General features: G+C 36.4%; 1 protein-coding gene across 1 annotated transcript in view; it reads left to right on the top strand.

Moving 5' to 3' along the window:
- The window catches only part of COG5 (component of oligomeric golgi complex 5), a 286,429-nt gene that overhangs the window by 208,245 nt on the left and 53,331 nt on the right, over positions 1-24,853 (top strand). The window contains exons 12-14 of the mRNA XM_059934167.1: positions 1,563-1,767; positions 8,764-8,925; positions 10,886-10,985. Coding sequence (XP_059790150.1) covers positions 1,563-1,767; positions 8,764-8,925; positions 10,886-10,985 — 467 coding nt within the window. The remainder of the gene's footprint in view (positions 1-1,562; positions 1,768-8,763; positions 8,926-10,885; positions 10,986-24,853) is intronic.

Here is a 24,853-nt window from a genome sequence, read left to right as displayed (position 1 = left end):
TGTCACTATCTATTGGTTTACCTTTCCTAGAGCTGTGTACAGATTGAATGATACAGCATGTATTGTGTATTCTTATTTGTCTTTCATGCTGCATGATTGTTTTTAGATTCATCCATATTGTATTATGTATTTACTTCTGGATAGTATTCCATTGTGCAGATATACTATAGTTTGTGTATGCATTCACTTGTTGATGGACATTTGGGTTGTTTCCAGTTTTGGGCTATTACAAATAAAGGTGCTTTGAATGTTCATATAGAAGTCTGTATATGGACATATACTTTTTTTTCTGTTGGCTAAACATGTAGAAGAGGAATAGTTTGACCATATGGTGGGTATGTCTTTAACATTTTAAGAAAATGCTAGGCTGTTTTGCAGAATGATAATACAATTTTTCCATTCTACCAACAGTATACAAGAGTTTCAGTTCCTCTATCCTCACCAACATTTGATTTTTTTTTTTAATTTTTGCCATTCTAACAGGTATATAGTCATATCTCATTGTGATTTTCTTTTGAATTTGACTCCAAAAGCAAAGGCAACAAAAGGAAAAATAAACAAGTGGGACTATATCAAACAAAAAAGCTTCTGTACAGCAAAAGAAATCATCAACAAAATGAAAGGGCAGCCTACTGAATGGGAAAAAATATTTGCAAATCATATACCTGACAAAGGGTTTATATCTAAAATATACATAGAACCCATACAACTCATAGCAAAAAATCAAACTATCCCGTTAAAAAATGGGCAAAGGATCTGAGTAGACATTTTTCCAAAGACAACATATAGATGGCTAACAGGTATGTGAAAAGATGCTCAGCATCACTAATCATCAGCAAAATGGAAATCAAAACCACAATGAGGTATAATCTCAAACCTGTTAGAATGGCTAGTATCAGAAAGACAAGAAATAACAAGTGTTGATGAGGTTGTGGAGAAAAGGGTGGGAATGTAAATTGACACAGCCACTAGGAAAGAGTATGGAGGGTCCTCAAAAAAATTAAAAACAGAAATGATCCAGCAATTCCACTTCCAGGTATTTATCCAGGATTTTAAAAATATTTCTGTTACTGATTTCTAATCTAAAACTGTTTTGGTTTTCATACTTTGTATGATTTGGAACCTTTTAAATTTATTTAGACTGTTTCTTGGCATCAGAAACCGTTGATTTTGGTAAATGTTTCATGTGTACTTGAAAATAATGGCTACTCTGCTGTTTTGGATAAAGTATTCTATAAATGTCAATTACTGATTTTCTGTGTACTTGTTTTATCATTTATTGAGAGAAAGAATTAAAATCTTCAACTGTAATTGTTGATTTGTCTATTTCCTTATAGATTAAGTTTCAAAATATATGGTCCACATATCACGTGCAGTAAATAGTCTGGGAGGAAAATTACTGTTACTGGTATTATTTTGAAAGACCTTATTAGAACACATCTTTGGTTTGTCCTATAGTATAGGCTATTTCTGGCACCATCTTCACATACAAAAGAAATTTTTATTTGCTACATTTTATTTTTTATCATTTATCTAATCCATTTTATTGTTTTGCTTGGCAGCTTCTATGTTTTTGAAACAGGCATTTGAAGGAGAATACCCTAAATTATTGCGTCTTTATAATGACTTATGGAAGCGTCTTCAACAATACAGCCAAAGTATTCAAGGAAATTTTAATTCAAGTGGAACTGCAGACCTCTATGCTGACTTACAACACATGGAAGATGATACACAAGACATATTCATACCAAAGAAGCCAGATTATGAGTATGTTTGTTTAATCAAACCTGTTTGTTGGCCTGTTAAGGATTTTGTCTTTTATTTTTATTATAAGTTAGAAAATGGGAAAACGCTTATCTTTGTGAATACTTGTAATGATTACTATTTATTTATTTAGTTTAAAAGACTTCACAACACTTTTAACTGAAGAAGTCGATATCTATCCTTAGTTGAGCAGCCTGGTTCCTGATTAAGATTCGTTTTAAAGTATATCACCAATTAAGGTGAATAGAAGCTAAGAGATGAGCATATGTGGTCATTATCATTTAATTGATATTATAAGGTAACCTGTAATTACATCAGACAGCATCATTATTGATGGACCACTGGCATAAATGTGATATAAAAGGAAATGGTGTGTTCAGGAACTATAGCGGAAATAAATCTTATGCTGGGATAGATTCTCCGTCTGGTGGGAAAAAACTAAGTACAGTCAAAATTAAACCTGAAAATCTCTTAGATTATTCATGAAGTACAGTATATGTAGCCATATTTATAAGCCACGTCGGAAAAATTGTACCATCTCAATAAGCTTAAACCAGCCAGCTTTCCTCCTAAATTGAAAAAGAGTATTGTTTTCAGATTTCTCTTTGAGTACCAAATCAATTGATTGGCTTGCACACCATCTTTAAACACTAGAATCATTTATTGTGATGAGACTGACTCAAGTAGCAGTAGATTCTGATCACTGACCTTGTAAGAAAAAGGTTAGATTTATGAGTGCTATTTTAATGTTTATCTTAAAAAATTTTTCTCCTGAATACTTATAGCTGAATTGTATCCACTGTAGTAAGAAGTTCTGACTGGTAAAATAGAGGAAGTTTTGACTGGGAAAACAAGTGGCGTAAGGGTAGGCTGGTATGATAGAAGGAGACGCTGTTGTTCTCTTCAGTTACTCTTTCATGCTAAACATGGAGATTAGGTGAGGACTAATGGAAAGAGGGGACAAGAAGACTGAAAATTTATCTGTTGATATTCAAAGATCTTGTAATGTATTAAGGTTTTTTTAAGTATACAAAATAGCATATATAGTATCATTGTATTTCTGGCTTAGTTTTATTTTTGAATTCATATGTTGGCACTGAAAAGCTCTGGAAATGTACATAGCACAAGGTAATAGTGTTTTATGTCCAAGAGGTAGAGTTTTTATTCTGTATTTTCTGCTTTTACTTAAAATGAGCATATGTTACTCGTGGGGATAGAGGAAAGGCAGTAAATGCAATGTAGAGAAAAAAATCAGAATGAAAAAAAACCACTGTGTTTTGGGACATCATTATCACCTTTTGGAGACTGACTTCAGTAAGGTGGGGAAGAGGACTTATGACCTATATTCTTCTAAGAAACCAAAAAATAATGAGGATATAATAAGGAAACAATGACAATATGATTTATATATTCTTTTGAGAAGTGAGGCAAGAAACAAACATAAATTTGACCATGGTAGCTGAGCCAAAGGAAAGTTTTTTTGTTTGTTTGTTTTTAATGATAGAGGGAAAGCTGAGAGTTTTTATAGATAGAAGTAGCCAGTGGAGAGATAAAGTGAAGAAAAGAGATAATGAATGGAACGAGACCTTAGAATAATCTGAATAGAATCAAGGCACAAATAACCAGGTTAACATAACATTTTTCATCATCGAGTATTCATGCTGAATTTTTGAGAGCTGTTCTTGCTATGAAGAAAACAAAACAAGATAATGTGACAGTGTTTTATATAGGGTGGTCAGAGAAGACCTCTATGGAAAGGTAACATTTGACCCAAGATCGAGATAATGTGAAGAAATCAACCATGGAAGATTTGGAGTAAGATTTTTGCAGGCAGAGAGAAGAGCAAATTTAGAGTCTGAGAAAATTAAGATGGGGAGGTTGAGAAATAGAAAGCTGAACACAAAGAATGAGGGAGAGTGGGGGGTAAAAAATTGGGTCAGAGAGGAGGGGAATGTAAGATCATGTAGGGCTTTACTCACCATGATATGGGGTTTAGAGTTTATTCAAAACACTGGAAACCTTTGCTTTTAAACAGAGGAATGATAGGAACTGATAAACATTTAAAAATTAGCATGCTGGCTTCTTTGTGGACAACTAAGGGGGAGCGTCACCACATTGAAAGAGAAGCTGTTTTGTTTATCCAGACAGGAAATGATAATGGCTTGAAGTAGGATGAGTGGATGAGATGGTGAGAACTGGTCAAATTGATTCGAGATATAGTGTAGAGGGCAAGCCAGTAGAAATTGCTGGTAGCTCGCATTTGACAGGAAAAGAAGAATCAAGGATATGTGTGGACAAGTTGGGAGAAGCCTAATGATTGGAAGACGTTGCATCGAGTGGTGGTTTTTTGTTTTGTTTCGTTTTTGTTTGTTAGTGGGTTTTTTTTTTTTTTTTTTTTGGCCATGCCACACGGCTTGTGGGATTTTAGTTCCCTGACCAGGGATCGAACGCAGGCCCTCCACGTTGAGAGCGTGGAGTCCTAACCACTGTACTGCCAGGGAATTCCCCATCGAGTAGTGTTAAGGTTTTTCTTTTGAAACTGTTGAATCAAAGATGCAAATTGAGTTGTTACAGAGTTGTTGAAAATGTAGTTGAATGTGAATCAGGGCTAGAAATACATATTTGAGAGTCATCACTCTGCAGATCTTTAAAAATCATGGGACTGGAGGAGATTCCATAGGGAAGATACATATAAAGAGAAAAGGGAACTTTGGCCCAAGATATGCACTCCAAAATTTATAGATTGTGCAGAGGAGTGGCAGCCTGCAAGACTAAGAAGAAAAAAAATGGTGAGATACGAGGAAAACTGAAAGTTATGTGGAACTCCAAAGAATGAGTTCATTTCAGTCAGAGGAGGAATGGTTAACTGTGTCACATGCTGTTGAAAAGGTGAAGAAGCTTAGGACTGAGAAGTGACCTCTTGATATACCAAAATAAGGTTGTTCAAGGCCTAGATGTGGAATGGTGGATCAAAAGCATTATTAGAATTGATGAAAGACAGAATGGGAGGAGATTGACTTCTGGGATGACAGCCGTCCCCACTCCGCTGACCCACCCCACAGTGAGTCTGGTGAAAACTATTAAAAACCAAACAATTTGAAGTGTCTGGAAATGGTTTTAAAAGCAAACAACAAATGAAAAATCATCGACTCAAGAAAGTCTATGAAAATTCGGTAGAAAGAATTCCGTAAGAGCCTGTGATATTAGAACCAAGACTGTTGTTCCTCCCTCCCTCTTCCCAGCTCAGCAAGGCATAGGCTCCACTCAGGACTGTGACAGCCAAGAACAAAGGAATCCCTCCCCCGCCACTCCTAACTGGAGGGCTTTCTTTCTAAGAAGAGCAGAACTGCAGCGTTTCTCATCCTGCCCTCAGTTGCCAGTTAGCTGCAGTGAAGCCTCAGACAGATGAGATCAATAGGTGGGTGCTTCCTTATTGTGCACAACACCCATGTGTTATGTATATGTTATCACGATAAAAACAAAGCATATTAAGCAAATTTTAAAAAATTCTTAAAAATGTGTTCACACACAAATTTGTAATGAATGTTTATAGCAGCATTCATAATCATCAAAAGATAGAATCACCCAATATGTCCATCAGCAGACAGATGGGTAACCACATGTGATATATCCACATATGAATGAAGGAATGAAGAACTGACATGTGTTACAACATGACTGAACCTTGAAAAAATTATGTTAAGTGAAAAAAGCCACATATAAAACCCATATATGCTGTATGATCCTATTCCTATGAAAGTTAAGAATAGGGAAATCTATAGAGATATAAAGCATATTAGTGGTTGCTTAGGGCTGGGGATGGGGTGAGGGGGGGTAAAGGGTTAAAGCTAAAGGATATGAGTTTTCTTTTGAAGGTGATAAAAATGTTCTAGGATTGAGCATGGTGATGGTTGCACATACCTGTGAATATACTGAAAACCATTGAATTATACACTTTAAATGGTTGAATTGAATGTAAATTAAATCTTGATAAAGCAGTTTTAAAAAAAAAGAGAGAACGGGAAAGAAGGAGGTAGGTAATTCTTCTGAGAGGTTTTGATATGAACAAAGGAATAAAGCTACTCTTTCTTTGGGATAAGAGGAAAATCGCCGAGGGTAGGTGAAGTTACAAAGGAAAAAATACGCTAGCGTCAGGTTGATGAGTATCATTGCCAGTGGTTTTGGTCTTAGTGTAAAGTTGAGGCAGATGGTCAGCTGTGGAGAGTGAAGGGCTGCAGAAGTAGAATTTTAATACCTTGAGCTTCAGGTCGTCTTGAAATTAAGAGGTTTGCATAAACATTTAATACAAACGATTCACTTTTTCTCTGCAATACATGGAAAGTTGGCAGCAGATACAGAGGCCATCTAAATGCGATTTTCTTCGTAAGAGCTTTGAAAGGAAGGCAAATGAGAAAAATCAGGATGCTAATGAGAGCGCCTTGAAATGGTGGGCTGATGGAGGATGAGCGTAGGGTTCTGTAGCGCTGATCACTGTAAGGTCAAAGAGCAAGTTCTTTTGAGTAAAGTCTAGCACTTTTATTGATATACAAAGCCCAGCATGATTTGTTCCATCTGTTTTCTCTTAGACCTCATCTTGTACTGTTCTCCTGTCACTTAAGTGCTCTGCTTCTCTAACTTTTTGTCAAACGCAGCCAGGTCTAAGTCCCTTCTCAGGGCCTTTGATCTTGTTCTCTCCCTATAGAAAGCGCCTACCCTGGAAATCTATATAACTTGCTCCCTCTTTTCCCTGACATCTTCTCAGGAAGCTTTCCCTTGCCTCACCCTATGTAAAATTGGATTAAAAAAAAAAACGGTCTCTGGCTTCCTTACTTCCTTTTTCTCTTAGAATTTTTTACTCTCCATTGTATTCCATAGTTAACTCATTTAAAAATTTTATTTCTTTTTTTGTGTGTTTCTCAGAAGTCTTTTTTTTTTTTATTAGTTTTTATTGCAGTAGAGTTGATTTACAATATTGTGTTCTCAGAAGTCTCTTTAAGGGGACAGGGAGTTTTTTTTAACTGACTTCATTGCTACATTTCCCGCATCTAGGAAGTACCTGGCAAATTATAGACATTTGAGAGAATTTGTAGGCGGGAAGGAGATAGCGGCAAGTGGGGGCGTGGAAAGTTGTCTTCGAGCTTGGAGACGTCAGAGGTAGAGCAGTTCAAAACGATGACTCAAACATGGAAGCTCCATAGTAAAGCTAAAATGAAAGTAGACTTCTAGTACAGGACAGGTTTTAGAAAAGTTGTTTGTTTTGACATTGTAATCACTAAGGATCCTTTTTTTCCCCCCCTCAGATTCTTCAGGTTTCCCAAAACTAACAGGGTGGAGTAAGGTAGGGAGCAGGGGAGGCCAGCAGCCGCTGGAGCAGGGCTGGGGTGAGGCTGTGCTTTGCCTCCACCTGCGGCCGGCCCCCTGCCATGTCGTTCTTCTGCTCCTCCTTCATCTCTGTGTCAGCAGGCTGGTCTCCGGCAGCGACCGCAGCCTTGGTCTTGCTCTCCTCTTCAGCCAGCCTCTCAAACATGTTGGCATAGAGCTGCTTCTCCCCTGCGAGCTACTTGAGGGTTGGCTGCTGGCAGATAGCCAGCTGGGCCTTGGCAGCTTTGGTGTTGGAGTAGAGCTGCAGGACCTTCTGGAAGGATCCTTGGAGAACAAGGAGAATGTTCGTACTTATAATTTAGTGCTGAAATTTCTGCAGAAGAGAGAAGAGGCTTCTTAAGCTCAGTAAATGACCAGAGCAAAAATAGGAAAGACATTTAAATAGCTGGCGTGGACTTCAGTAGAGGATTGCCTCAGACACATTTAGGCACTAGTTCTTCCCTGTTCCCATTGTGGTCTTTCTCTCATCATGTTATGGAAGTTATTACAGTTCACACTTTACCTGCACATTTGTTCACTGGACTGTAAAGCAAATTTCATCTCTATCTTCCCAGCACTCAATGAGGGCTGGCACATAGTATTCTCAGGAACTATGTGTTGAGTGAAATACTTATTGAATGAGAAAGTGTTAAGAGATAAGAGTGGAATTGTGATGTAGGAGCCAAGAGCGTTCTGACCTCTAGGTCTTGTCAGTTGACCAGCGAAGGTGGAAAAGGAGAAAGCCAAGTTTCCTATACCTGAAGGAGCAGGTCAGATGTTTTAAAGATGAGCATTTAGGGTGAAGGGGGATTTGTTTTTGTTTGTTTGTTTAAGATAATGGAAAGGCCAGTAGAAGGATCATAAACAGGGGTGATGTGAGAAGATAGAGTTAATTATATGGTTATAGGTATTTGATAGTAATTGTCAGAGGTAAAATATAAGATCCAATAGTTGGACAAGTAAATGAAAATCAACAGAAATAACTGAAGACATAGGAGGACTGAGGAGGAAAGAAGTGTTTAGTAGGCTAAATTTTAGTTTGTGAAGAATGTTGTAAAACAAATTAACTTAGAACTACAATTGGGAGTATTGGGGTGACTGTGGGACTTGCACAAGCACTTTTTATTTTGTCCTCATTCTTGTTAGTATCAGTTTTGGCATCAGAAGGCTGATAAAACCCTACACCTGTATACTTCCCTCTTAGGCACTGAGCTCGTGAGAGGGCAGCTGTTGTGTGTGAAAAGAGTTGAGCTGGTGGGAGCAGGTCTCTGTAGACTTGCCTCTCTTGTATGCTCTATAGAAACATGCTAAGTGAAGGCATGGCCCCATTAGAATTAACAAGATTTTACAGTGTTACTCTTTTAGTTTCAAGCGACAAACTTACTACAGTAGGTACTGGTGCATATTATATAACATTTATGCCCAGGAATTATGTATAAATTAAAATGTTGAGTTCTTAGTAAGCATTTAATTATGTAAATATATTTATACATTTTTAAACAAAATTTTTTCTTTTCTTCATATAGAGTTACATTTTATATAGGAGATATGTTTTTAAGAAAGGCATTTACAACCTGATACACTAGCACTTAGTTTTGTATAATTTAAGTTCATTTTTAATAAACTTTGTTCCCACAGTCCAGGAAAGGCTTTGAAAGACTCATTACGACCCTATGAGGCTGCTTATCTATCAAAATCCTTATCTCGACTCTTTGATCCTATCAACTTGGTTTTTCCCCCTGGTGGTCGTAATCCTCCTTCTGCCGATGAACTTGAAGGTATCATTAAAACTATAGCAAGGTATGTATTTTCATATAATGGCATGCCATAAAATGCCTGCCACATTTGTTAGTCATGTATAATGGCAGTACATCTTTAATTTATCTCAAATTATTCAAATAATTAGTCTGGAAATTAAATCAAGAGTTTTGCATTGAGGGAGTGCACATGTAGTAAGTATCAATACTTGAGATTCCAATTAACAAAACCATTTAAATACAGTCTAAAAATAGTCAATTATCATTATTCTGTATTTTGTCAAGGATACAAAGTAAAACAACCTAATTCTTTATGCCATAGTAAATTTCTAATATTACATAGGAAAGTTAATATAAAAATAATTTTACAAACTGAGAAGCTAAAGCATGGAGATCAACTTTTTTTTATCTTAAATCCAGAAAGTACTTCATGGTGTACAAGGATTATAATCCTGATTAGTCTACTTGCGTTTGCTATTTTAAGCTTTCTAAGTGAATGTGACAGCTTTTAAAACTCTCAAAAGGGAAGATACGCTAGCAGAGGTGCCACCTGAATGGTTGTGGACAATGTATTATACTGTTGCTTTTAGACATTTTACTGACCCCCCAGGTTAATCTGCAGTTGAGACTATCTCAGTTCCTGTCATAATAACAAGTTGTCATAACAGTAGGTCTATACATTTATAGGTGAACATTTTGAGGAGTAAAATTAGTAGTTAGGCAATATAGAACCAAGGTATAAAAGTCTAGATTCTTTTAGATGACAAATTTGAAGATGGTGATTCTGAGGCATGTGAGAGTACGACTAAAAAGCCACAGGTATAATATGCGTAGCTATCTAAATACAGCGTCGAAATTGCCTAGCATCTTGATCCTAAATCTTTCCACAGTTATCTTGACTTTCCAAAGTCCTGACTATAGATGATTATACCCTAATGTCTCCGTTATTTGTTTCATGTGGTAGTGGCAAAACTGGTCATGGATTGAACTTGATCTCTTTACCTGTTTATGGACATGTTAAAGAGGTATCTCTCCCATTCCCCGGTGCAGTTTGACAATGCTGTGATCGATTGTAAGGTGGGACTTGAAGAAGCATACTTATGCCATTGTTTAATAGAATGTGAAAGTGAACTTTAATAAAATTATGTCTCACTGGTATATGAAAGGGCATTTTTGTCACACATAGTAAGCACTGATGTTGTTTTAAAGTCCTTCACTTTCTTCATAAAGGCAACCTGGTAAGTGCCAAGGTTTATTCTGCTACTTGAGAGACAATAATTACTTTTCTTGCTTTCTACTTGTATGTGCATTTTCATCCAATTTTTAACTCTTAATTAAAAATTAACTTTTAAAAAGTTAACTTCCCGTGGTCTTTGTAAATACTTTTTTTTGCAATTACCTCAAATGTCCCAATTAATCCAATGTTAAAGTTGAAAATAAGCATGACAAAGAAATACTTTAAGAATCCAAATTTTTAAAATTTCAAGTTAAATCCTTGTTATTCTTTTGATATATTTAAAAAGCTATTTTATCAAAATAGCATGAATTGGCATAATTTCTACAGAAACTGAGTATCTTTATGTATCTTGTAATTTATATTTTTAGCCTTTGTCCTTCCAAGGTCACCATTTCCATTCAAGAGCTGTCATTTCCTTGCAGATGTCTGTGACATGCAGTGTCTCTAATTGCACTTATCAGTATTAACAAGAGTGCTACTTGAAAAATCTGCACACAATTTACTCTCTTAATCACAGCCTGAACTCACACATGACGTGCTTTTATTAATGAAAAACTGGTCATTAACCAGACAGTCTTAGAGCACTTTTTCCTAATGCTGTATTTAGGAGGGAAAATGAAACAGTGCAATCAGTTCTTGGAGGCAACCAGTGAAATCTATAAAAAAAATCACCACATTGTTTATTGGGATTAGGTTTATATGTTGCTCTTTACTTTGTTGATGAACTGTGTTGCTAATAATTAAAGTCTGTTTTTGTTTTCTCTAGTGAACTAAATGTAGCTGCTGTTGATGCAGACCTCACATTAGCTGTGTCAAAAAACGTCGTAAAGACCATCCAGTTGTATGGTGTAAAATCGGAGCAGCTGGTAAGTGATAATCCCTTCTGTAAGCTTTCATGATTTTGTTTAAAATTACTAATTACACAATACTTGACTAACTATAAATATTGAATTGACTGAATATTAATTTACTGGAAAATTTTATAGTGAATTTTTGAAACTTTCTTATGAATTTAAACCAGAAAAAAATGTTACCTCTTAAAAATTGACCCTCCTACCATTGCTACACTTACAAAATGCAGGCAGGTTTTATAAGACTTTTTAAAAAATGCATGTGCCACTTTATGGGCTAAATTATGTATATTTTTAAGTATAATTATTTCAAATTGATGAAATTTCCTGTCATGAGACCACTCACTCCAGATATCATTCATGTGCTGTTACCTAGTGTGAAATTGACTTGAACCATCAGAAAATGATTGGAGGAAGTGAAGTGCTTAAAACTGTAAAAGAAAAATGTTGATTTACTTTCTAAAGGTTCTAACCCTAGACTGTGGAAGTTTAGCTCCAAAATTACTCTTTTCGAAACAGCTGTTTGCATATATTTAAAATAATAGCTGCATGCCTGAATCATAATCTTAATTCTCTACATTAATGTTTTAAAGTTAAGCATACATATTTAACTAGTGGATATGTATGCTAACTGAAATCCAAGGAGTAAGGCTTTAGTACATCTTTAACTGTCATTGATGGACTAATTTTAGAGATTGTGCCAAAATGTGGTATCTCTACTGTCATTATAGGGATAGCCAACCATGTTTTTTTGTTGTTGTTGTTTGGCTTCCCTGACTGCTCCAATTGAAACATCGTAAAATGAAGTACAGTTGACCCTTGAACAACTTGGGGGTTGGAGCACCTACCCTCCCTGAAGTCAAAAATCCATGTATAATTGATAGTCAGCTCTCCGTATTCGTGGATCCCCTTGTCATCCCTTCCGCGTCGGTGGAGTCAACCAACTGTGGATCATGTAGTACTGTAGTATTTACTACTGAAAAAAATCCGCGTGTAAGTGGACCCTCCCAGTTCAAACCCATGTTGTTCAAGGGTCAATTGTAATCTGGCTTTACCTATATCCTAGTAGTTCTACCTGGTTCTGGAATAATTTTTAGAGTAGGTTGGTAACAAACTGAACTTAAGGAATTTGCATAAAATGATCCTTGGTGCTAACAGTCATTTCATGAGACCTTCCTGCTTTCAGTTCCAATGGATGGCTCCATTGTGTTTGCATATTAATATGGTGCTATTTTCTACTCAATTATTCTTGCAGCCTTGACAAATAATTTAGAAGCATCTTTTTTTTTTAACTTTGTTTATTGAAAACTGGCCCTACAGAGACCATGGACGCTCTTTGTAGGTAATTAGATGACTAATTTTTCTCTCAAATTTTTTTTATAGAAGCTTTATTATGATACTTATTACTTTTAAAAACATGGTTTATTGCTATAAATGAAATTCGGTATTATCTCCAGTAGAGTTCAGCGTAATTACTGAAAGTGTCAGGAAAAAAATATCCTTATGAGATAGTCCCACCTGAAAACAACATTATAAAGAAGAGCCAGCATATATATGGAAAATATATCACTCTTCTGTGTCAGGCGGGGGCAGTGGTAAATGTAACATGTGACTTCAGTTAAGGCAGTGGCGGCAAAAGGCTTTAACAAAATTAAAATATACCAAAAACATTGGATTGAATTGATGCTGTTGGTCAAATAGTCTGTGACCCTAAATTACTCAGGCCTATCATCCTACAGTGCTAAAGGGTAACAGAAAGTCACTGACTTAAAATTTTTTTTTTTTTTTAGACAGTAAACATGGTCTATTTTTGCTTCTTTCCAATAGAATACATATGATCACATTTTTTTTTTATACAGCAGGTTCTTATTAGTCATCCATTTTATACACATCAGTGTATACATGTCAATCCCAATCGCCCAATTAACACCACGACCACCACCCCCCCACCACTTTCCCCCCTTGGTGTCCATACCTTTGTTCTCTACATCTGTGTCTCAGTTTCTGCCCTGCAAACCGGTTCATCTGTACCATTTTTCTAGATTCCACATATATGCGTTAATATACGATATTTGTTTTTCTCTTTCTGACTTACTTCACTCTGTGTGACAGTCTCTAGATCCACTCACGTCTCAACAAATGACCCAATTTCGTTCCTTTTTATGGCTGAGTAATATTCCATTGTATATATGTACCACATCTTCTTTATCCATTCTTCTGTCGATTGGCATTTAGGTTGCTTCCACGACCTGGCTATTTTAAATAGTGCTGCAATGAACATTGCGGTGCATGTGTCTTTTTGAATTGTGGTTTTCTCTGGGTATATGCCCAGTAGTGGGATTGCTGAATCATATGGTAATTCTATTTTTAGTTTTTAAAGGAACCTCCATACTGTTCTCCATATTGGCTGTATCAGTTTACATGCCCACCAACAGTGCAAGAGGGTTCCCTTTTCTCCACACCCTCTCCAGTATTTGTTGTTTGTAGATTTTCTGATGATGCCCATTCTAACTGGTGTGAGGTGATACCTCATTGTAGTTTTGATTTGCATTTCTCTAATAATTAGTGATGTTGAGCAGCTTTTCATGTGATTCTTGGCCATCTGTATGTCTTCTTTGGAGAAATGTCTATTTAGGTCTTCTGCCCATTTTTGGATTGGGTTGTTTGTTTTTTTAATATTGAGCTGCATGAGCTGTTTATATATTTTGGAGATTAATCGTTTGTCAGTTGATTCGTTTGCAAATATTTTCACCCATTCTGAGGGTTGTCTTTTGGTCTTGTTTATGGTTTCCTTTGCTGTGCAAAAGCTTTGAAGTTTCTTTAGGTCCCATTTGTTTATTTTTGTTTTTATTTCCATTACTCTAAGAGGTGGATCAAAAAAGATCTTGCTGTGCTTTATGTCAAAGAGTGTTCTTCCTATGTTTTCCTCTAAGAGTTTTATAGTATCCGATCATACATTTAGGTCTCTAATTCATTTTGAGTTTATTTTTGTGTATGGTGTTAGGGAGTGTTCTAATTTCATTCTTTTACATGTAACTGTCCAGTTTTCCCAGCATCACTTATTGAAGAGACTGTCTTTTCTCCATTGTATATCCTTGCCTCCTTTGTCATAGATTAGTTGACCATAGGTGAGTGGGTTTACCTCTGGGCTTTCTATCCTGTTCCATTGATCTATGTTTCTGTTTTTGTGCCAGTACCATATTGTCTTGATTACTGTAGCTTTGTAGTATAGTCTGAAGTCAGGGAGTCTGATTCCTCCAGCTCCGTTTTTTTCCCTCAAGACTGCTTTGGCTATTCGGGGTCTTTTGTGTCTCCATATAAATTTTAAGATTTTTTGTTCTACTTCCGTAAAAAATGCCATAGGTAATTTGATAGGGATTGCATTGAATCTGTAGATTGCTTTGGGTAGTATAGTCATTTCCACAATATTGATTCTTGCAATCCAAGAACATGGTATATCTCTCCACCTGTTGGTATCATCTTTAATTTATTTAATCAGTGTCTTATAGTTCTCTGCATACAGGTCTTTTGTCTCCCTAGGTAGGTTTATTCCTAGGTATTTTATTCTTCTTGTTACAGTGGTAAATGGGAGTGTTTCCTTAATTTCTCTTTCAGATTTTTCATCATTAGTGTATAGGAATGCAAGATATTTCTGTGCATTAATTTTGTATCCTGCAACTTTACCAAATTCACTGATTAGCTCTAGTAGTTTTCTGGTGGCATCTTTAGGATTCCCTATGTATAGTATCATGTCATCTGCAAACAGTGACAGTTTTACTTCTTTTCCAATTTGTATTCCTTTTATTTCTTTTTCTTCTCTGATTGCTGAGGCTAGGATTTCCAAAACTGTGTTGAATAATAGAGGTGAGAATGGACATCCTTGTCTTGTTCCTGATCTTAGGGGAAATGCTTTCAGTTTTTCACCATTGAGAATGATGTTTGCTGTGGGTTTGTCATATATGGCCTTTATTATGTTGAGGTAAGTTCCCTCTATGCCTAGTTTCTGGAGGGTTTTTATCATAAATCGGTGTTGAATTTTGTCAAAAGCTTTTTCTGCATCTACTGAGATGATCATATGGTTTTTCTCCTTCAGTCTGTTAATATGGTGTATCACATTGATTGATCTGCGTATATTGAAGAATCCTTGCATCCCTGGGATAAATCCCACTTGATCGTGGTGTATGATCCTTTTAATGTGTTGTTGGATTCTGTTTGCTAGTATTTTGTTGAGGATTTTTGCATCTATATTCATCAGTGATATTGGTCTGTAATTTTCTTTTTTTGTAATATCTTTGTCTGGTTTTGTTATCAGGGTGATGGTGGCCTCATAGAATGAGTTTGGGAGTGTTCCTTCCTCTGCAATTTTTTGGAAGAGTTTGAGAAGGATGGGTGTTAGCTCTTCTCTAAATGTTTGATAGAATTCACCTGTGAAGCCATCTGGTCCTGGACTTTTGTTTGTTGGAAGATTTTTAATCACAGTTTCAATTTCATTACTTGTGATTGGTCTGTTCATATTTTCTGTTTCTTCCTGGTTCAGTCTTGGAAGGTTATACCTTTCTAAGAATTTGTCCATTTCTTCCAGGTTGTCCATTTTATTGGCATAGAGTTGCTTGTAGTAGTCTCTTAGGATGCTTTGTATTTCTGTGGTGTCTGTTGTAACTTCTCCTTTTTCATTTCTAATTTTTTTGATTTGAGTCCTCTCCCTCTTTTTCTTGATGAGTCTGGCTAACGGTTTATCAATTTTGTTTATCTTCTCAAAGAACCAGCTTTTATTTTTATTGATCTTTGCTATTGTTTTCTTTGTTTCTTTTTTGTTTATTTCTGCTCTGATCTTTGTGATTTCTTTCCTTCTGCTCACTTTGGGTTTTGTTTGTTCTTCTGTCTCTAGTTCCTTTAGGTGTAAGGTTAGATTATTTATTTGAGATTTTTCTTGTTTTTTGAGGTAGGCTTGTGTAGCTATAAACTTCCCTCTTAGAACTGCTTTTGCTGTATCCCATAGGTTTTGGATTGTCGTGTTTTCATTGTCATTTGTCTCTAGGTATTTTTTGATTTCCTCTTTGATTTCTTCAGTGATCTCTTGGTTATTTAGTAACGTAGTGTTTAGCCTCCATGTGTTTGTGTTTTTTACATTTTTTTCCCTGTAATTCATTTCTAATCTCATAGCATTGTGGTCAGAAAAGATGCTTGATATGATTTCAATTTTCTTAAATTTACTGAGGCTTGATTTGTGACCCAAGATGTGATCCATCCTGGAGAATGTTCCATGCGCACTTGAGAAGAAAGTGTAATCTGCTGCTTTTGGAGGGAATGTCCTATAAATATCAATTAAATCTATCTGGTCTATTGTGACATTTAAAGCTTCTGTTTCCTTTTTTATTTTCATTTTGGATGATCTGTCCATTGGTGTAAGTGAGGTGTTAAAGTCCCCCGCTATTATTGTGTTACTGTCTATTTCCTGTTTTACAGCTGTTAGCAGTTGCCTTATGTATTGAGATGCTCCTATGTTGGGTGCATACATATTTATAATTGTTATATCTTCTTCTTGGATTGATCCCTTGATCATTATGTAGTGTCCTTCCTTGTCTCTTGTAACATTCTTTATTTTAAAGTCTCTTTTATCTGATATGAGTATAGCTACTCCAGCTTTCTTTTGATTTCCATTTGCATGGAATATCTTTTTCCATCCCCTCACTTTCAGTCTGTATGTGTCCCTAGGTCTGAAGTGGGTCTCTTGTAGACAACATATATATGGGTCTTGTTTTTGTATCCATTCAGCAAGCCTGTGTCTTTTGGTTGGAGCATTTAATCCATTCACATTTAAGGTAATTATCGAGATGTATGTTCCTATTACCATTTTCTTAATTGTTTTGGGTTTGTTTTTGTAGGTCCTTTTCTTCTCTTGTGTTTCCCACTTAGAGAAGTTCCTTTAGCATTTGTTGTAGAGCTGGTGTGGTGGTGCTGAATTCTCTTAGCTTTTGCTTGTCTGTAAAGCATTTGATTTCTCCATCGAATCTGAATGAGAGCCTTGCCGGGTAGAGTAATCTTGGCTGTAGCTTCTTCCCTTTCATCACTTTAAGTATATCATGCCACTCCTTTCTGGCTTGTAGAGTTTCTGCTGAGAAATCAGCTGTTAACCTTATGGGAGTTCCCTTTTATGTTATTTGTCGTTTTTCCTTGCTGCTTTCAATAATTTTTCTTTGTCTTTAATTTTTGCCAATTTGATTACCATGTATCTCGGCATGTTTCTCCTTGGGTTTATCCTGTATGGGACTCGCTGTGCTTCCTGAACTTGGGTGACTATTTCCTTTCCCATGTTAGGGAAGTTTTCGACTATAATCTCATCAAATATTTTCTTGGGTCCTTTCTCTCTCTCTTCTCCTCCTGGGTCCCCTATAATGTGAATGTTGTTGTGTTTAATGTTGTCCCAGAGGTCTCTTAGGCTGTCTTCATTTCCTTTCATTCTTTTTTCTTTATTCTGTTCCACAGCAGTGAATTCCACCATTCTGTCTTCCAGGTCACTTATCCGTTCTTCTGCCTCAATTATTCTGCTATTGATTCCTTCTAGTGTAGTTTTCATTTCAGTTATTGTATTGTTCATCTCTGTTTGTTTGTTCTTTAATTCTTCTAGGTCTTTGTTAAACATTTCTTGCATCTTCTCGATCTTTGCCTCCATTGTTTTTCCGAGGTCCTGGATCATCTTCACTATCATTATTCTGAATTCTTTTTCTGGAAGGTTGCCTATCTCCACTTCATTTAGTTGTTTTTCTGGGGTTTTATCTTGTTCCTTCATCTGGTACATAGCCCTCTGCCTTTTCATCTTGTCTATCTTTCTGTGAATGTGGTTTTTGTTCCACAGGTTGCAGGATTGTAGTTCTTCTTAATTCTGCTGTCTGCCCTCTGGTGGATGAGGCTATCTAAGAGGCTTGTGCAGGTTTCCTGATGGGAGCGACTGGTGGTGGGTAGAGCTTGGTGTTGCTCTGGTGGGCAGAGCTCAGTAAAACTTTAATCCACTTGACTGCTGATGGGTGGGGCTGGGTTCCCTCCCTGTTGGTTGTTTGGCCTGAGGCAACCCAACACTGGAGCCTACCTGGGCTCTTTTGTGAGGCTAATGGCAGACTCAGGGAGGGCTCACGCCAAGGAGTACTTCCCAGAACTTCTGCTGCTAATGTCCTTGTCCCCTCGGTGAGCCACAGCCACCCCCTGCCTCTGCAAGAGACCCTCCAACGCTAGCAGGTAGGTCTGGTTCAGTCTTCCCTGGGGTCATTGCTCCTTCCCCTGGGTCCCGATGTGCACACTACTTTGTGTGTGCCCTCCAAGAGTAGAGTCTGTGTTTCCCCCAGTCCTGTTGAAGTCCTGCAGTCAAATCCCACTAGCCTTCAAAGTCTGATTCTCTAGGAATTCCTCCTCCCGTTGCCAGAGCCCCAGGTTGGGAAGCCTGACGTGGGGCTCAGAAGCTTCACTCCAGTGGGTGGACTTCTGTGGTATAAGTGTTCTTCAGTCTGTGAGTCACCCACCCAGCAGTTATGGGATTTGATTTTGCTGTGATTGCACCCCTCCTACCGTCTCATTGTGGCTTCTCCTTCGTCTTTGGATGTGGGGTATCTTGTTTGGTGAGTTCCAGTGTCTTCCTGTCAATGATTGTCCAGCAGCTAGTTGTGATTCTGGTATTCTCACAAGAGGGAGTGAGAGCACATCCTTCTACTCCACCATCTTGTTCACAGTTTATTAAAATTTTTTTAAGTGAATTTTTTTTAAGGTAGTTTTACTTTTCTACTTTCATTTTAGTGTTTAAAGAAAGCCTAAGCATTAAATAACAGTTCAAAGAGCATCATATGTTTATTATTTTAAATATTATTGAGTAATGACAAGTAAGGTTTTAATGTTCATCTCTTGTTTTTTGGCTATTAATAACACTATTTCTGCCACTCCTCTCTGTTTTTAAATTTGACAAGTTTTGTTCTTTGATCTTGCCATATTCCTCTTCCTTTATAATTACTTCACTGAAAACATTGAGAAGAAAATAGCCAAGTGTTAAATCTTTAGTGAGAGCAAGATTGAAACACGTTTTAAAGTAGAATATCTACTCTATCTGTAAGTGGAAATGTTGACTTGAAATTTGGTATGTCTGTAAAGGGAGAATTCTTTTTATAGGTGAGATGTTTAAGTCTCAAGTCCACAAGGTTGAAAAGTGACAGAAATCAGATCATTAATGAATGTTTAAGCTGTGAAATAAAGGAAAGCTAGAATTTTAACAACAGTGTGTTTTTTAAAAGGGCGACCTGAAAATACAAAACTTGAAATGTAGAATGAGCAGCTTTCCAGAATCCTAAATTTATTTTCCTAAAGGTTAGTTGTGGAAGTTTCTTTGCTATCAGAACATTTTATCATGCTTAACTATAGCTTTAGTTCACATCAGGAGAAAGGATGGTAAAAGGATTTCTCAAGTTGATCCTTTGTGTGGACCATCTTTATGGCCATCGAAACTCACTATGTGTTTTCGGATATATTCTTTCATATGCCTAAAAAAGCTATATGTTTTTCTTTTCAACCTTATTATTTGAATGTCTTAGGATATAGTAGAATATAACATATATGAGTTATATACATAGTACATATATTTTGCTTATAATAATCTGAAATTATTTTATCATTACACATGTATTTTTTTTTCTAAGTCTTCTTTGTTATTAATCACCAGAGTTATGTGTCATAAAAACCTAAAGCTCTATAGGGACAAATCCTTACATCCTTCTTTCTGACTCTTAAATGGTACCAGAGAATTCATTTTTTAAGGTTAGGATAGGGCCATAAAAATAACTACCATTATTAAACATCTATAGTGGCTTGGATTGTGCCAAGGCATTAAAATGTATTATCTAATTTATCTCACAACAGCCCTTGAAATGGAAGTATCAATCCGCCACTACAAAATGTGGAAATTGAAGCTGAGAGAGCTTAGTAGCCTGGCCGATATAGACTGCTAAAAGTGCAATGCCGGCAGGCAAGTCTTGAAACTAGCATTCAAACTCCAATTTGAGTCTAGACCAAGCTTTAAAACTCTCTTGTACCATAACACAAATACATCTTTCTTTTTTACTTAAGTAGTATTGTTTTGTGATTTACTTACCCACTTTACAATATAACATAGAGATCTATGTCTGCTATTTTAATACATGCATAGTATATTTACTTCTTTATTCTTAACAGATAGTGTCTTAGTCCATTCGGGCTACTGTAACAAAATGCCCTAAACTGGGTGACTTATAAACAACAGCAATTTATTTCTCACAGTTCTGGAGGCTGGCAAGTCCAAGATCAAGGCATCAGCAAATTTGGTATTTGGTGAGAGCCCCTTTCTTGGTTCATAGATGGCTGTCTTTATTCTGTAAGCTCACAGTGTAGAAGGGGCAAGGGGGCCTTCTCAAGCCTCTCTTATAAGGGCACTAATCCCATCCGTGAGCGCTCTGCCCTCATAACCTAATCAGCTGCCAAAGACTCCCACCACCTGGGGCATTAGGTTTCAACATATGAATTGATGGGTGGAGGGTACGAACATTCAGATGGTAGCAGATATTTAGATGGTTTAGTGATTTAATTTAGAAATAACAGGGATTTAGCCTTGAATTCGCACATGTGAGTTATAAGTCTTAGGGTTTACTTCCTTTAACATGTATTTAATTTAGTATGTTTCCAAGGTGCTCTTTTGTGAAAATGAGATCAGTGTTTTTTTAGACTGTCTTCATTTAAGAATTCTTACTCATTTGTCTTGACAGCAACTGTGAAGTTATAATTAATTTACTAAGTAGAATTTTATGTTCCAAATACACACACACACCTATAGATGTATATATCATAATATTTTGTGATTGAACAAATTGATTATATAATGGTGATATATTGGTAATTTGTATAGTTCTGAAATGTGAACTTTAGTAGAAAATGTCACTAGAGCTTGCTATCACAAATTTGAATCAGTGTTTTCCTTGTTCTCTATATGTTAAAAGAAAATTAAAGTATTATTATCTAAGGGAATTATTGTGATACCTTGATAATATATAAGCTTACAAACTATTGTGATAACAAAATTATAGGCAAATAATACTAGTAAGTATTCCTTTTAAAAGGTAAATTGTTAGGGCATTTTCTAATAATAACTATTATCTGATGGTTTCTGGGCATGACATATAGAATACCAGTATAAATGTCAAATGTTATAAATTGTGAAAAAGTAGATTGGCATTTCATTAGGTTGCAGACCATTTGAAACAATAATAAGGATGACATTTAAGGGGAGGTTTCAGCTTCAGTGCAGGCCAGTAGCTGTGTATGATGAGGTCAGTAGCTCTAGACGACCGTAGGGTTTTTTAAAAGCTCTGTAAATATACACTTTATTCTTTGTATAATTAACAAGTAGTTTAGAGACTTGACATTCTTATAATGGAAGAAAACCTGCATGTGTGATATTTAAATGATGATATAGAAACATAGGAGTTTAACTTTTTTAGTTTTAAAAGGATTGTTTAATGCAGATTTAAATGTCGTCTACCTGGATACTGCTCCATATAATATCATATGGTAATAGCCTGTGTTATTAACATTCAAGTAGTAGATTTTTTTAAAAATATGAAATCGCTTGGAAGAGTTTTTATGTTAGGCGCAAGCAGAGGAAACGTATCAGTAGATTCTCTTGAACCAAACGCGCTTTAGCTGTAATACAAATACACAGATCCCTTGGGTTACCTACCCTCTTGATTCTTTAGACAGCTTTCCACCCTTTCTTACCTCTCTTCTTATGTTGGTGTATTTTAGGATCACTCCTTCTTTTCGTTAAGACAGCTCTCTGGCTTGCTTCCCAGGCTCGTAAGAGCTTGATTTTCTGGGGGCTGTTTCAGGTCAGTAGTAAGTAGTCATGCTGTCTAAGATTCAGTAGGCCATAGTGAAGACACAGAGAAATGTCAAATAATGATGTTGTAATTAGGAAATATTTTCAGCAGAAAGTTAAAAATGCAGTCGTCAGTTAAAGTCTGTGAAAGTCTGTTTAACTGTTGCCACAAAATTGTTGTATAATAGCTACAAAATCTGAGTTGCATGCAATAAGCATTTATTGCTTATACGTCTTGGGGCCTGTGAGGGGCAGCTAGGTGACTTTGCTGACTTTGGCTGGGTTTACTCCATACCAGGCTAGCTGCTGATCTAGGCTGGCTTTAACCATAGTTAATACTCTGTTCTTCATGTCTCTAATCCTGCAGCAGGCTATTCTGACCTTGATCTCACTGTGAAGGCAGAGGCACAAGAGAGAAAATAGCCCCGTAAGTCTGGCTCACCAAAGCAACCCAGCCACAGTGCAATATTAAGTAGCAAAGGATATGGCTGCAGAAAGAGATGAAGGACTGGGGCCAATTATGCCGTCTGTCACAAAGCCAAGTTGGGAACTTGGCAACAGAAAAAGAGAGTTAATGAGCTTTTCTTTTTAATTCCCAATGCCCTAATCTCCCTACTTGAATCCTAATAGTGTGTATTAAATTTTAAAAATATTTGTTTGTATATATGTATTGGGATATAATTGATACATAACATTATATTAGTTTCAGGTGCACAACCTAACTTTTTTTTTTTCTTGTGATGAGAACTTTTAAGATTTTCTCTTTTAGCAACTTTCAAATATACAATACGGTATTGTTAGCTGTAGTCCCCCTGCTGTGCATTACATCCCTGGACTTACTGTCTTATAACTGGAATTTTGTACCTTTTGACCATCTTCACCCATTTCCCCCACCCCTTACCCCTCACCTCTAGCAGCCACCAATCTGTTCTCTTGTATCTATGAGTTTGTTTTGTTTTGTTTTTTAGATTCTACATATAAGTGAAATCAAAGGGCTTTTGTTTTCCTCTATCTGACTTATTTTACTTAGCATAATGCCCTCAAGGTCCATCCATGTTGTCACAAATGGCAGGATTTCCTTCTTTTTTTGTGGCTGAATAATATTCCATTATACATATACACCACATTTTCTTTATCCATTCATTTGCCATGGACCCTTAGGTTGTTTCCACATCTTGGCTAGTGTAAATAATGCTTCAGTGAACATAGGGGTGCATATATCTTTTCCAGATAGTGATTGCATTTTCTTCAGATTGCTGAATCGTATGGTAGCTCTGTTTTTAATTTCTTGAGGAACCTCCATACTGTTTTCCACAGTGGCTGTACCAGTTTACATTCTCACCATCAGTGCACAGGGTTCCCTTTTCTCCACATCCTCACCAGTGCTTGTTATTTCTTATCTTTTTCTTACCAGCCACTTTAACAGATGTGAAGTTATACCTCTTTATGGTTTTGATTTGCATTTCCCTGATGATTAGTGATGTTGAGCACTTTTTAATGTACCTGTTTGCCATCTGGGTATCTTCTTTGAAAAATGTCTTTTCAGATCCTCTGCCCATCTTTCAATCAGACTGGTTTTTGCTTATTGAGTTGTATGGATACATGATTTGCAAATATTTACTCCTAAGTGTGTATGAAATTTTTATGGCATATGACTATCAGCTTCATAGCCCAAAGAAGTTAGAAATTCATTACTATGATAATTTACTTAATGATTTTAATTAATGTTAATTTACTTTTAAAAATTATGAGCCTTTTTCTGTATGGCCTTATTTGATGACATATATTTTGTTCCCTTATCATATATTGTATTCTTGAATCTTTGTTGTCCTAAACTTGTTTACATTACCACAAGCATATAATATTAATTTTTCCCCTCTCCTATTTTTCCTTATGTCTTTCATTACAAAATATACTTTCATTTATTTCTTCCTTTATTTCAGAATGTGAACAAATAAAACAAATACAATTTTCCATGTCAACTCCAGAAAGTACAAGAAGTAATTAGAGACTTGAAAAGAAACTGGGCATTTGGATCAGGCCCCCATGAGTTTTCACTGCCATGTTAGCACTTTGATACCATGAAGGTTTTTAAAATATATAATTCAGCTTTTCTAGATGTTGCCATTGACAGGATTAGTCTGAATTACCTGGTCCATTTTTACTGGAATTGGAAGTGATCTTAAAACTATAGAGCTTTTATATCTTTTCAAGCATCTTAGTGATCAAGAAGGTATAATCTTATCCCTGTTTCAAGGTATAGGAATATAATTTAATTCTCTAATGTATACTTAAAAATTATACTATTTTAAAGTATGTTTCTAGGAGAGAAAGTTGGCAGCATTTAGTCAGGGTTAGGCTGTGATTCACTCAGAGTACCCTATTCCCTAGTACGCACAGTCATACAAATACGTAAAATGACAAAGATATAGCTACACTTACAAATAAAATAGAAAGAAAACCTATATTTACCTCCTAGGGCTGCCATAGGTATCAGCCTAGTGTGACACAAGGCAAGATGGCCTTGCAAATGGAACCAAAGCCAAAACACGCTCAGGGATTGGCTCTTACAATATCCAGTGTGATGGGATCTCTGAGCCACCAGCATTAGACGTGATTTTGAATTGCAGAACTGTGGTGGTAGTGGTCGGGAGGGAGGCATGGTTGAAAGGGCAACTATAAAACCCCCAGGCAACGGGGACAAACGGAGTAACCATAGAGGAAGACAATTTTCACAGAGGAGCCTCTGAGAGCTTTCAAGGGACTAGGCTAGTTCTCGTATTTCTTCTGAATTTTATGACATATTTGTAACTTCAAGGTGCTGAAAAGCTGAAAATGCATTGCTGTCTACCTGTAGATTGTGTGCTCCTGCTCTCTCTTATCAGCAGAAAAACAGCAGTCTTGATTTGAAAAAAATGACAAAAAGACACTTTCTTTTAAAAATTAGGATGCAAACTAAAATTCACTGCATTTGAGTATAAAAGAACTCATTTGCATCTTA

This window comes from Balaenoptera ricei, chromosome 9, assembly GCF_028023285.1.
Source record: "Balaenoptera ricei isolate mBalRic1 chromosome 9, mBalRic1.hap2, whole genome shotgun sequence".
NCBI lineage: Eukaryota > Metazoa > Chordata > Mammalia > Artiodactyla > Balaenopteridae > Balaenoptera > Balaenoptera ricei.
Note: the sequence above shows the minus strand (reverse complement) of the source record. Positions and strands in the feature narration are given on the sequence as shown.